Source organism: Stegastes partitus, unplaced genomic scaffold, assembly GCF_000690725.1.
Source record: "Stegastes partitus isolate 25-593 unplaced genomic scaffold, Stegastes_partitus-1.0.2 Scaffold873, whole genome shotgun sequence".
Classification (NCBI taxonomy): Eukaryota; Metazoa; Chordata; class Actinopteri; family Pomacentridae; genus Stegastes; species Stegastes partitus.
The window spans coordinates 222,961-236,672 of NW_007578604.1; the positions used below are offsets into that span (position 1 = coordinate 222,961).

Consider the following 13,712-nt stretch of genomic DNA (forward strand, 5'->3'; position numbering starts at 1 on the left):
AAGATAATAATAAATCAATATACAGTAATTAATACTTTGACAATGGGCCACAAAAACTTGGAACCTGTCTCAAAGTATTTTGATAATCGATTGATCTTTTTAGTATTGTATTTTATATTTGATCTCTTCAGTTTCCATAATTTGCTTCTTTCCCTTGTCTGAAGTCACAGTAAAGTAAATATATTTGGGTTTTGAACAGTTGGTCACACAGTCAGACATTAGAAGGCCTCACTTTGGGCTCTTGTAATGGACATATTTCATAGTTTTCAGTTTTCTACACCAAATGATACACAAATTATTACTTTGAAGTTAAAATATTTTGATGTGGACCTGAGGACAATAAAAGGAAACAAGTTTTTCATACCACTGTAAAATTATTCTCAATATAGATTAGAATGCAAATAAAGAACATGTGATAAAAAGGTGACCGCTCTAAAACTGTGATTTGCGTTCTCTCTCTCTCTTAGAGTCTGTCTCAGATTAAATTATGCAAATTGTCCAAATGGTTGGTGATAAGTGCTAACAAGTGGTTACAGCACCAGACATGGTAAAAACTGAGGTTACCCACAACTTAACAGACTACATTATTGGGAATCCAGAATACTTAGTTTTACTTACTTTTTATTATTAGGCAGATGTTTCTCTGGATTAACCTGTCAGGTCTTAATAGACTCTTTTGGACTTGAGGCAGGTCAAAAGGTGTCAATGCAAACTGTCAACTGATGACATTTTCAGAGCTGATAAATTCTCTTTAAACCTTGTGGTGATTCTAAACAACCATTGGTTCCTCTAAGCTGATGTGGCAGAGAGAGGAAGGCTATAAAAAGACATCCAAGTGCTTCCTGCTTGAAGTTTCAACTGTCCAAAACAGCTTTCAGAAATGTCAGTTAAAGGAAAAGGTTTAAGTCGAGGCAAGATGACGACCAGAGTTGCAAAGTAAAAACCCCACTGACTGCAAAGCAGCGCAGAAAGTTTTATCTGACAGAGGACTAGTAAAGCACCGTTACTGTGCAAACATTGTATAAACATAATCTACACGAAAGTCATGAACAAGTAACTTCACCTGCACCCTCATCAAAGCTGATATCTGACTTTTGGAAACAAGGACTCGGCATTTGAATTTTCAATCAACACAACAATGAAACAAAAGTACACTGACATTTTACCGTGCTCTTGACATACTTGTGCATTTATAGAAATAGTATAGAAATAGGAACACAGTCTGTGCTTATGTTTGTCGTTTTGCTCTCCTGTTCAAATGCTGTTCCAGAAATAACGTCTGTGCATAATAATACGCCTGGAAAAACACATCATATGATCATTCATGTACACTGGGCATATGGTTGCTGGAGCGCAGAGCAGTGTGTCGGCTGTTCAGAAAATATTACACAACCACTGCAAGGAGGCAAAAAGACCTGTAGTGTAACTTGTAATTTAAGATGAATCAAGAATACAAAAAATATTTTTTATATATATATATATACAAATAACATTATATTAATTTAACATAATAATTAATATTATATTAAAAAAAGGAATCTGTCGTTCTTTTCCTCCAGAAAAGTTACGTAACAGCGGCATGATGAATCTGTGAACAAATGTAGTGACTCCAGGATCTAATCGGACAGTGAACATGGGTGTCTGCGTGATCATTTCTAAAAGGCTCAAATTCTGCTCATCCAGACTTCTCAAAATAAAACAGGGTCAGTCGCATTTCCAAAAGTCTCTGTTTTAGTGGTCCTAAAACTGCAGAGCAATGTGGGCAGTGTGGGCAGTGAGAGTAAACACAGCAGAAAATGTTCAATTTAAAATTAAAATGTGTTACTGTGTGGATGTAGCCTAATATTGCAGTTAACTTCAGTTTCGTTCTACGGTTTGCAACTTTTTTGATTGTTTGGAGACAGAAAGCAACAGAATCTGATGACTACAAACTACTAAGCATGAAGATATTTTGCGTTGAGGTTTGTGTAGCGGCCAGAGGCACAGGAAACTTTGCGTGAGGGGAGAATGGATTGCACAAAATGTCAGAAAACTCAATGACTGAAAGCAGACCGACAACAAATATTCAACAAACACAAGCTGAAGATTTCGAAGTAGTTCCTACTGTCACCTGATTTAATTACTGAAAATTTATGAGGAATTTTGCATTTTACTCATGAGATGAGAAGTGATGTGCAAGGAAGAATGGCAGCAAATTGCTAAATCAACAATCCAAAAACTCTTTTTGCACATGAAAAAATTACTGTTTAATTTAGACATGTCCAAGTTCTGTGCATGAACATTTGAATAAAAGCTAACGTTTTTCCTGTGTTTGCTGCAGGAGTCGTATTTACTTTTTTTCACCTCAAGACTCAATCATCAGAGTTTATAATTTCCCCAGTGGTTCCCTTATTGTTCCATACAAATACATATGGCCCTATAATAAGACCCTTGATTAGCCTTTGTCAAAGATGTTTCGTAACTTGGCCTTCACCATGTTGGACTTACTTTGAGTCACTGTGAATCTGCACAATTTCCCTGAGATTAAAGGGTCTCCCAGTCTCCAAGGTGGAGTTTGATTCCACAGACACTCGTCTCTTAAAAGGTTCCCATATGCTCTGAGCCTCCAGGTAGGCTGTGACGATCACCAACAGAAACATGGAACTGCAAACACAAAACAACACAAAGAAATATTAACTGATAGTCATGTGGAAGTCAAATTTAATTGCACTTCAGCGCTGCTGTCTTAGCCGCTCACCTCATAATGACAGACACTATGATGTAGAGCTCCAGCTCCCAGCCCGGTCTGGGCAGAGTCTCTGCACATGCAGCTAACATGTGGTATGGCAACGAGGCGTTCAGGACAAACACAAACTCGGAGCCCCCGCATGTCACAAGTTTCAGCTCCCGGATCACTCGAGACGAAGTGAAGTCGGGTGTAAACCTGAAGAGAAAACGAGAAAAGGAGTTTTAAGCCGCATAAAAACTCACTAATCTGAACATGTGATGAACCTGTGATTCATTAATGTGGGGTCAGAGGACATACAGTAAGCAGGGATGGACAGAAGTTATCTTTGTGACACCTGAGTCTATGAACTATTTATATGCATCAGGATATATTCATTTAAAAAAATAAGAGGGTGTGGTTGGTTTAAAGGTCCTTTTGTCTAAAAAGCAAAACAAAACAATGAGTGCCTGACAAACCGCTAATAAAATGAGGCATGCATGCACATGGCCTTTTTCAAAGCATCCACGTGTTTGGCTAGAAGTAGTCCTCAATATCCTTGTTGATTTTTAAAGACGGGAAACGCCAACATGTGAACGCAGGAAACAGAAAAAATATTAGTGACAGCACGGCATTCCATCCAGATGTGTCAGTATCTGGGCGTTGCTATCGAACAGAGCGGCTAAGGGGTATGATTTAATGAGAAAAATAAATAGCCATTTGTGAAAATCTACCTGCCTTTCTCCTGCCATGACAAGTCAACAAGTCTCCTGATCTGAACACCAGTAAAACTGAAGCGACAAACTGTGAGCAGATGTTATGTCATCTATCGTCGGACTCCTTTTGCTAATTTGCATGGTGACTGAACATTTACATCCAGCATTGAGGTGCAGTCAGATCAAAGTGTAGCAGGCAGGTAGCACGGAGAAGACAGCCTGGGAATGTTGGCAGCCAGTGACATTATAACTTATATGGCATTTTATGTATGACATTTTATTGCCATTAATCCCTTTTACTGCTGGCTGTGCAGTTATATAACAAGAGTATAAGCAAACCATATTTCCTATATCGGACAGCCAACTGATTTTGCATGTCGATTTGCTCAAGCTCTGCCCATCATGAACGAGACGAGGCCAGTGTGTCTCATCCTCTAGAAATGGATTGGAAGTGAAATGTGGTGTGACTGCATCATTACTCAGGAGCCACGCCTCCAACTTCTCAGAGAAACACCCAGATCACCTGCTAGCTGCTGTCAGGTGGCCGCTGAGACTGAGGCTACATGTGCTACATGTGGTGGATGTATCTGATTAATGGATTAATGCTCAACTGTCAAGTTATCTATTTTGACAATCCATTAATAAGTTTGGCCAATTTTTTAAGAAAGAAAAAGTCTAAAATCTTTGCTTCCAACTCCTTAAATTTGAATATTTTCTGGTTTCCAACAGAATATTTTGATTTGTGGACAAAACAAGACAGTTGAGGACGTTATCTTGGCCTTTAGGAAACACACTCATTGACATTTTTAAAAACTATTTTCTGACATTTAATCCACAACAAAAACAATCTTAAGTTGCAGCCCTACTGCTGGGGTCGTGCATGCCATTATTTTCATCTGTTGTTTACCTGCTGTTACAAGCCATAATAGGTTTTTCACAGCAGACCTTTTGACTTGTGCAGGTGTTAAGATAACATTAGCAATGACACTGTTGTATGAGGAGAGTCTCAATGAGTGCGACACTGATTCTGCGTTTATGCCATCTTACTAAAACTGCAATCAAGAGTGGCAAAAGCTGTTGAAAAGATCTTGTCAACAACATGTTTGCAGGATGGCTGCAAAACAATCAGTTTAGCTACATTTGCAAAAGAAACAGTTTCTACTTGTCCTTCCTATTAAGCCAACGCTGTGTGAATGCAGTCTCAGCGAGCATGTATGACACCAAAACCCTGAAACTGAAGCAGCTCAGTGGAATTTCTCCTTATTTAATTATGGTACCTGTGTTTTTCCTACTGTGACCTTTCAGGTTTTACGATGGGAAGGAGCCAACAGGAGTGATAAAAGGGTTGTATCAAAATCCATTGTACTTTGTACAGTGACAATAAAGGCATTCCTTCACACCCACATAGGTTCTGAGAAGAGCTTCAAGGCAAAATAAGAGGAACCACCTGCAGGGCATGTAGAGCTTTTAAAACATTACACTAAAAAAGATAACTATGTAGATTATATTTCTCAGTGTGTTACAGTTTGGGTAAAGTAATTGTTGGAAGTCTATAGAAGCTTAACAGCTTGAAAGTAGGGTCCCTGTAACCCAGAACAGGTAAATATTACTGTGGTGTTTATGCTTTTCTAATTTTAAACTGTTGCTGATTAAACGTGTCACAACACTTAATTGGGGGAAATTAAACTACAAGCACCTTTAGCCACACTGTGCTACTTCTGTTAAAAAAGGGAACAGCTTGGTGATTACATCAGATCTCAGAACTGAAAGGACGCCTATGTACACCACCTGAACCGGCGTCCTGTGACTACTGATTAAAACTTGACTTTAGGAAAGATATGCTTAAATCTGAATGTGACCTCAAGCTGTTTTGGTTTTTACATTTGTGTACGCGTAACAAGTGTGTGTGTCCATCCCTGTCAAACTAGGGCTTGAACTTTAAACGGTGATAAAAAGAATGAGTCCAGAGGGTCAGAAGCTGCAGAGAAACAGAGAACCAATTCATCCTCTTACTGGAGGCTTACTGAGGATGAGTATTAATAGAGCTTGTGTGGTGAAGGGGCGAGAAACGCACACACACACACACACACACACACACACGCACGCACGCACGCACGCACGCACGCACACACACACACACGCACACAGACAGTCGTTTGCTCACTTACAGTATGATGAGGTCTTTTGAAGCATTTGGCTTAAGTGCAAATTCTTGACAGTTGAGAACTTTGAATCCGTATCCTTCACAGGCTTGTCCGTTGATCTCTGCCGATCTGATGGTGATCGGGAGCAAACCCGTGTTCTCCACTCTGAAGGTTTTTCTGAGAGTGAAGTTTGGCTCTTTGACTTTTATTTCTGAAATAAAGTAGATTGAGGTGAATAAAAATGAGACATGCCAGTTTTTGAAAGAGACAGAAAGATCTGATGCAAAATGTAAAAAGATATAACAATTAACTCGAATAAAGAGAAATGTAAATATAAGCGTGTTTGATTTGTTTTCAGACTATGGGGTAATAATTCTTAAAATTTACTATCACAGAGATTCCAGTAGTAACAGGTTGTGCTTATTTGGTCACTGTGTGAATACGTATTGGTGTAAATTTCTGCATTCCCTATGTGGCTTTGGCAGACTTTTATTTTGAAGGACCGAGGTTAATACTAGAGGCATTTCAGTAAATATGCCCAGATGTAGAATTTAACACAGTTAGCCTGCTGTTTCAGATGATCTGCCATGTTGGTTGTTGAGCTGTGTTTGTAAGCTTACACTCGTCTTTTTGGTTGTTTAACAAAATGCAGCCACATCGACGACATCTTTGAAAAGGTGTTAATTAATTTGCAGTCTTCATTAGCTTGGGTGAGTTCAAAGTTGTAAAAATGCAGGTGTGTTCACAGGCAGTCTGTTCCTTGCCCCGCCAAAAACAATGGATTAATCCTGGGAGGTATCTGATGTAGCGCTTTTCTCCTTATGAAAGAAACACTAGCAATTTACCGACCAATGAGAATTTGGTCAGATGAACGCACACTGTCCAACCAATCAACAAGTCCACTACATCAGTAACTGCATCAGCCAAGAAAAGTGGCTCAATCATACAGACGTAGTAGCGGTAACATGTGTCTGTGGTAGATTATACATAGCTGTTAGCATACCAGCTGTTTTTGCTAACTGTTAAATGCAGTGACCAAACAGTTGGAAGGGCAGAAATGGCTTCCTTTGGCTTTTTTGCTGACGCTTTATCAACAGACCATCAGGCTGGATGAAGACCGACATTGATGATCTGCATGTAGAGGTCAGGTTTGAGCACTGGAGATGAATTTAATAGGTGTCAAACTGTTTCAAATCACATCAGGATATTATGCAGATGTTAGGTAGCTGAATGTGAGTAGAGTTTCAAATGTGCTCCATGTTCACACTCAGTAAAACAAACTCACTCTCTGTGCAGTCTTTCAGCAGGCTCTCAGTCATCTTAAACCTCAGCGAGCTGCCTTGTCCTGGAGGCTTCCCCGCAACCTTCAAGCTCTCCGTCGTACCTCTTCCGTGAAGTACAATTGTGTCGATCACGGTCAGGTTATTCCTGAGCATCAAAGTGCACAACTTCAAAAGATGAACATATACTTAATAAAGGGACTGTTTTGTCAGTAGTATTAAAACCTGGCCTTACCTGACTATGAGGAGGGAGGAAACGCTGTGGTTGCTGATGGGAGTGAACCTCACGCTGAAGGACTTGACCTCTCCGGGCAGCAGGAGGAGGTTGTACACAAAGGGCCTGGTTGAGCCCTCGACAAACCCTGTACTGCTCTTCATTAGGGATGTCTGTCAAACAAGCAGTGTCTGTTAAAGACAAACAGCTTCCACATGCTGCCTCAACTGCAGACAAGAGCCCTGTGATAAACAATGCAGCAACCGGCTGATTCACTGGATTCTTGATGGTGCAGCACTCACTTGATTCCTGTGAACCTGGAACTCGAAGGTGTTTGTGTCGATGTTGATGTTGGACAAATTTCCTAAAGGCAATCTGGAAAATAAACACAGGGACGATGAGTGTCAGAGTACGATGAGGGGAAAACAGAGCACACAGGGGTTTGTGGAAGTTTCTCACTTGTCGGCCAGTTTTCCAGAAAACACGGAGGGGTTTGGTAACAGCGCCAAGGGGAGAACTTGGACGTAGACCGGGACGTCTGCAGGGTTCTGCAGAATCACCTCTTCATCCTGTATAAAAACAGATAAATGTCGATTTCAAACGCAGAACTTTAACACCTTTAAATGTTCCTACGTATGTTGGTGTAAATGTGCTAACATGACACGGGTGGTTTCCACTCACAGAGGAGCTGTTTGTGTTGGTCAGCGGGAAAGTGATTCGTTGTGAAGAGTTGACCAGCGAAGGCCAAGTCAATTGGGCCGTTATTTTAGCTTGCACATTTTTCTGAAGGTCTGTGTTGACTTCAAAGACAGCTTCAATCCTTTGGTAAGAAAAGAAAGAAAACCTTATGAAGTTCTGTAAATAGCCCACCTCTGAGGAACAACTAATACAGTTTATTAGGCATCACTGAATCCCTAACGTGCTTACTTATGTCCTGAATGCTCTTTGAGGTCTTTCCATCGTCTCAGGAGTTTCTGGTGAAGATCTACATCAGCGTCCCAGATATCCTCCTGCAATGCCAGCCCATGAGGTTTGGACTCAGCTGTGGAAGAAAAAAACGGTTAAGCCATTTGATTTGGATCCCAAAGCCCCATTCGGATGGGATTAATGCTACACAGGGAGGTGGGGAATAAAGTATTCACTGTGTTCTTCAGTAACTGAACTCATCACTGCACTCCTTTTTGGAGTCAGAATTCTGTCAGTCTCATCTGACAAAATAGACGTGTAACACAATCTGATAGTACTCAGTGCAAGTGACACTTCCTGATGATATCACTAACTCCATTTCAAATACATGTTCAGAAATCTCCTTGGAAATCATAGAAGAAAGACTCCTTCTTTCTCCTTGACTGCACAACTTGTCTTAGAATCACATTTTTGAAGACCCCTCTGGAGTAAATCAAGTTTTTGACTTGATAACATATTCATATGGTGTTGTCTTATATGCTGCAAGCCATGAAGGGATGACTTTCATGGAAAAACTTCTAAATATGGAACTCCAACAAGCAGAGATGAGTTTTAAGGGGTTTAATCAGGAGGTGCGAAATGGTGTGAACATGCACAGGAAGGGTATTTTAATGTGCTCTTTCAACTTTTCTGTTTATACTGTAGGATCCAATAGTGTCGACCATGACATGAACTCAGTTACTGGATGTAACTCCAGCTCTGTGACCATGCAGGAAACAGACCAATGAAGGGTTTGTTATGTTAGACTATGCGGCCAATTTTATGCTGTTAATGGTGATGATAAAGAGGAGAACATCGAGGGGCCAGAAAAATGGTACTTGGTGTCTTGCTTGAATTTAGCAATTCAATGTTAAGACCTGCACAGCAGTTTTCCAGGGCAGTTCAGTAGTACCTGCCCTGGAGTAGGTATTTTTCCCCAAAAAACGGCACTGAAAGAGGTTCTACAGTTACGGTTCCTGCAGTCAGAACAGGTGCAAAGGTTTGGGCCACTCTAAAAAGTTCCTGCAGTGGATAACAGCCCATTGACTGGAGAGAGACTTGAGGTTCTTCAGCACTAAAGTAGTCAAGTTACAGCTGTCTGTATATTCACGGATAGACTGCAAACACAATGAGCTAAAAGTGACGATGGCATGCTTTACCGCAATGTAAACAATAAAATGTGTATTAAAAAAATAAAAAGGGAACTGAACACCTGCAGCAGACATTTCAACAGACCATTTGGTAATTTGATAGATTCTGCTCTGTGATGGCTTCAAAGATTATATATCAATCAGATCATCCAAAAAACATTTTGGACTTCTTCTAATTTTACAATAAGATGATAAAAAGAGAACAACATACCTTAAAATACAGAGATGTTGCTCTAGATGGGATTTAGATGACAAAAACAACAGCGAGAAAAACAGCACTGCCTGTTTTTATGACTTAGATGCGTGTGAACAATGGTCGATACTAAATTCACTGAGCAGCACTGGTGATGATAAATGAATCCACCTCCCCATAGAGAGATAGATCCAGTCCGAATGGGGCTTCCGTTGTGTGAAATTTGACACACACACACACACACACACACACACACCCACACCCACACACTGGAAAAAAAAAAACAACAACTTACATTTAAGCACAAATGGGAGGCCCACATAACAGTGATCACCACACTGCAAGCCGGCGTCAAAATAAATATTTGCCACCTGGAAAACATGGAGAAATGAAAATAAGTTTATGTTTATAAGGAAAAATATGACTCACTGTCTTTCTTTTTTTTTTTTTAACCTCGGGAGGATCTCCTACCTTTGATTTACGTCTGGGCTCCAGCTCGTCTTTGTTGTTGCGGAGCCGTTTGTAATAAAATCGTATATCTTCTGTCAGGGAGCGGATCTGCTGAAGCCGCACTTTCTGTGTAAATGAGCTCTGTATGCTGAAGCTTTGGTGAACAACCTTCCCCTAAAGACAGAAAAACATATACAGACATGTCATGAGATATAACACCTCAGGCGTTACACAGGAAGGTGGGTCTTTACCCTCACTTTATCTAATCTAGTGCAGGACAGGGGTGAAACTATACTCGTGATCTTAAAGTGACTTACTGGAAATGAAGATGGCAAAACGATGTGTTTGGGAGAGCTGTTTAATGTGCCCACAGCGATGAGAGCTTTTACTGGGATAGTTAATATCTGTGGGGAAACAAAAAAAACCCACACCAAGTGAGCATTAGATTTAATGCAGGCTGGGATTTCCTTTGAAAAAATATGCAGAAAAACAACAAGATGGTGGACCTACCTCGTAATCTGTGGTAATGTGTATGGCTCCATCATACGTGCCCTCCAGGGCTTTGGCCACTAAAGTCACTCTGAATGCTGCATAATAGCCAGATGCTAATATCACCTGCAGAGACAAAAGCAACAACAGCAGTTTTTAAGCAAAGCAGCTCATTGAATGATGTTAATAATACAGTATGTAAGCTGCAGGTTCTATATAGCAAGCTATAAAGAAGGTCCATTGTTTTTCACAGTCATCATGTGTGGTTGAGAAGTTTTAAAATGTTGTGGTTTAAAGTTTTTACATCCAGGAGAGTAAAGCAGACATTAAGTAAAGTTCTTTTTGATTGGTTATTTTCTTTTGTAATTAGAGTAACAAAAGAAAGAATTTCCCCTTTTAAAAATTTGACAGTTTAGTCTTCTTTTGTTTTCATACACACGCAATATCAATAACTGTGTTGAGTTATAGAAGATAAGACAACTGGTCAAAAGCAAGAGTTCAGCACCATATTTTTAATTTAGATGGCAAGTTTGAATCACAGGTTTCCATCACAGGTCATCAATAAGGCCTGAATAAGAGACACAGCTGGAAATTTCTTTCACTCTGGCTCCTACACCGAAAAAGAATGAATGACTTTCTAAACAAAATAAAACAAAAAAACAAAAAACAACTAACTGAACTCATGTTTATTTGTAAAAGTGGTGTCTTAAAACTTCAGAAACCTTAAGGTCAAAACCACAGACATACAACAGACAGCACAAAGATTAAAACTAAAAACTTTAGATTTTAGTTTACTTTAGACAGATCACAGGTTTAATTCCATTAGTGAAGCTAATCAAAACAACACAGTGAACTCTTCATGTTTCAAAAGTTACTACTTGAGAAAAGTTGTGTATTACTAATACTTAGAGTATAAATAGGTTGTACGACAGACTACTTGGCTAAGCTGCATCTAGACATTACTTTCAGTATCCAGTTTACAAGCCTGGTAATATGAGAAGTTGCAGTTTTGATATCAAGCAACAGTGATATCAGCTATCTTACAATGCTCCACACCAGTATTAAAACATTCTGATAGAATCCTAGCGAGCTGCGTCTACAAGAACTTTCACCATCAGACCCTTCTTTCTTTCTTTTCTCTTTAAGTCACCTAAAACTATTTCATCAATCCTACCATAGAAGAACTGTTTAAAACTCTGTAGGCACATTAGAAGCTCTGCACTGCTTTAGAAACAACAAACAGTCCATTAAACTGTTTATACTTTCAACAGTAATCATTTATCTATTGAGCTACTACTGCAACATTTTACAATTACAGGTTTTGTTGAATTCCTGTCTTTGTGAGGACCCTCCTCATCACTGTGTCTCTGCTACAGCACTGGATCTCAGATTACTATCTTACAACAGCTTCCTCTTCCTTGTCATTGCCAAAGAAGTATCAGTAACTGTGCACTACTAATAATACCATCAGTTCCTACAAACATCACAATAAGCTTTGTTACCAGCAAAGGAGCTCTTAAGCTAATGGTAAATATTGAAAAAATGACTCAACCTGGCACTGTATCAGTGTCACACTGTCTGATAACATCATCTATTTGAAGCATCACAACATCTGCTGTCACAACATTTCATCATCTTTTCAGCTTCTTTAAGCCTCTATTAGTACTTTAATGTTTCATCCTCGGTAGCAGTGAGGAAACGTAAGAAAGAAGTGGAACTTGGAATCAGTACAGGAGAACAATGCCATTGATTCGCCCACATTATGAAGAATACTGTCATTTCATGACACAAATGTATTTCTGTCAAGATAGGACCTTATAAAGGTCACAATTTGCCATCACAAACTGCATGTACAGTTTACAGAAGTGGTTACCCAAAAGGGAAGGAAAGGAAAAACCCCACGACAAGCTACAAGCTCAAACATGACCAAGATGTTGAACTGAAACCTGCGTGGCTCAGTCTTTACACTGAATATGAAAAGCTTTGTAAAGGTAGGATTTAATGGTGGACCTTTATACTGGATCACATCAGATTTGTGTCCACCAACTCATCTGCTTGCTCCAGTGACAAAGGGTCTACTGATAAGCATATGTTCAGCAAGTGAGGCATTTCGGGATATTTTATTTACAATTTGCCTTTAAGAGATGCGTTGAATTCACATGAAGATTACTTTAAGTCTTATTTGTATGCAAACATTTCTATATATCGCACATAATGGAAGTGAAGGCTCTGGTTATTTAAATGTGAAAGTGCAATAAAAGCATGTCGTCCCTAAAACTAGTAAATAATTGTGACAAATAATGATAGAAATGCTAATAAAAATAGTCACGGAAATGATTTTAATTGTTCAACTTTAGGTTACGGTGAAGAGATCTTACTGTTTTGTGATGGGAGGCTGAAGTGTTCTGCAGCTCATGCAGGCGGCTCAGGGCCACCGTTGTGTTTCCTTTCTCTGTCTTTAGCAGCTCCATGGACAGACTGTCTCCTGTGACCAGCCAGGACTTAATCTCCAGCTGGAGGACAGAAAGAACAGAAGTGTATCATTCTCTTTGGAGGCTCTTTGTCCTTCTGCTGAACACTGTGTGACTGCACTCACACTTTATCAGCTACCTCTGTGGAAATGAAGACATTAGCATAAAGGCTTATATTGCAACATGATTAAACTGTACCCAAAGTATTTAAAAGCACAGGTCAGCGTATTCAAAAGATTAAGTAAACATTCTCCACACCACTAACCGAACAGCATGTTGGGCAAAAAGCACCAGAGACATCACAACATTGCGGCTTGTACTGAGGGAATTTTTTCACTTTCTAACTGAATTTTATTCCTGAAAAACTATCCACAAAATGTGACTAACATTACACCATCAGCTCAGGTAACGTCTTACCTCTATAGGGTTACTGTTGACCACCACAAATATGATGCTGCTGGTGTCTGTTGCACTGCGGACACCAAAGTCCAGGAGGTTCTCCTTCTGGCTGGGAGGCAGGACCAGAGGCTGTTTACACAACAAAAACAACACATTAGACACAAACTCTAATGTCCTTTTCTTTTTACTGACACAAATGAGACACCATTAATCGGCACCATTTTAGTAAGATCCTGTCTAAAAACAGAACCCTGAAGTTTGATACAAAAAAAAAAAAAAACAGACAAAAAAAACAAAGACATAAAAACTGAAAAAATTTCAAGCAAGTTCTGAAGTTACAGGAAGCATCTTATTTCTGTTTTTATATGCAGATTTATGGATGTTTATTCACAACAAACATGGAAACAATGACATTCACAGACAACACAAGTCACAACGAATCTAAAAACTTACGCACTGCATCTATGTGCTTTGATTTGACTGAGTTCTAACTCCGAAGGATTAAGAATTTCTTTACACAACCAGTCTTAAATTGGGTATTGAAGGTTTTAAAGTG

General features: G+C 39.5%; 1 protein-coding gene across 2 annotated transcripts in view; it reads right to left on the reverse strand.

The window, feature by feature from the left end:
- The window catches only part of tmem131 (transmembrane protein 131), a 35,025-nt gene that overhangs the window by 4,789 nt on the left and 16,524 nt on the right, over nt 1-13,712 (reverse strand). For both annotated transcript variants that reach the window (XM_008293326.1, XM_008293325.1), the window contains exons 16-30: nt 13,175-13,285; nt 12,665-12,799; nt 10,308-10,412; nt 10,115-10,201; nt 9,819-9,971; nt 9,643-9,718; nt 7,986-8,100; nt 7,740-7,878; nt 7,518-7,627; nt 7,361-7,433; nt 7,080-7,231; nt 6,850-6,992; nt 5,589-5,775; nt 2,738-2,923; nt 2,488-2,643 (exon numbers count right to left, since the gene is read on the reverse strand). In XM_008293326.1, the coding sequence (XP_008291548.1) occupies nt 2,488-2,643; nt 2,738-2,923; nt 5,589-5,775; nt 6,850-6,992; nt 7,080-7,231; nt 7,361-7,433; nt 7,518-7,627; nt 7,740-7,878; nt 7,986-8,100; nt 9,643-9,718; nt 9,819-9,971; nt 10,115-10,201; nt 10,308-10,412; nt 12,665-12,799; nt 13,175-13,285 (1,928 nt within the window). The remainder of the gene's footprint in view (nt 1-2,487; nt 2,644-2,737; nt 2,924-5,588; nt 5,776-6,849; nt 6,993-7,079; nt 7,232-7,360; nt 7,434-7,517; nt 7,628-7,739; nt 7,879-7,985; nt 8,101-9,642; nt 9,719-9,818; nt 9,972-10,114; nt 10,202-10,307; nt 10,413-12,664; nt 12,800-13,174; nt 13,286-13,712) is intronic.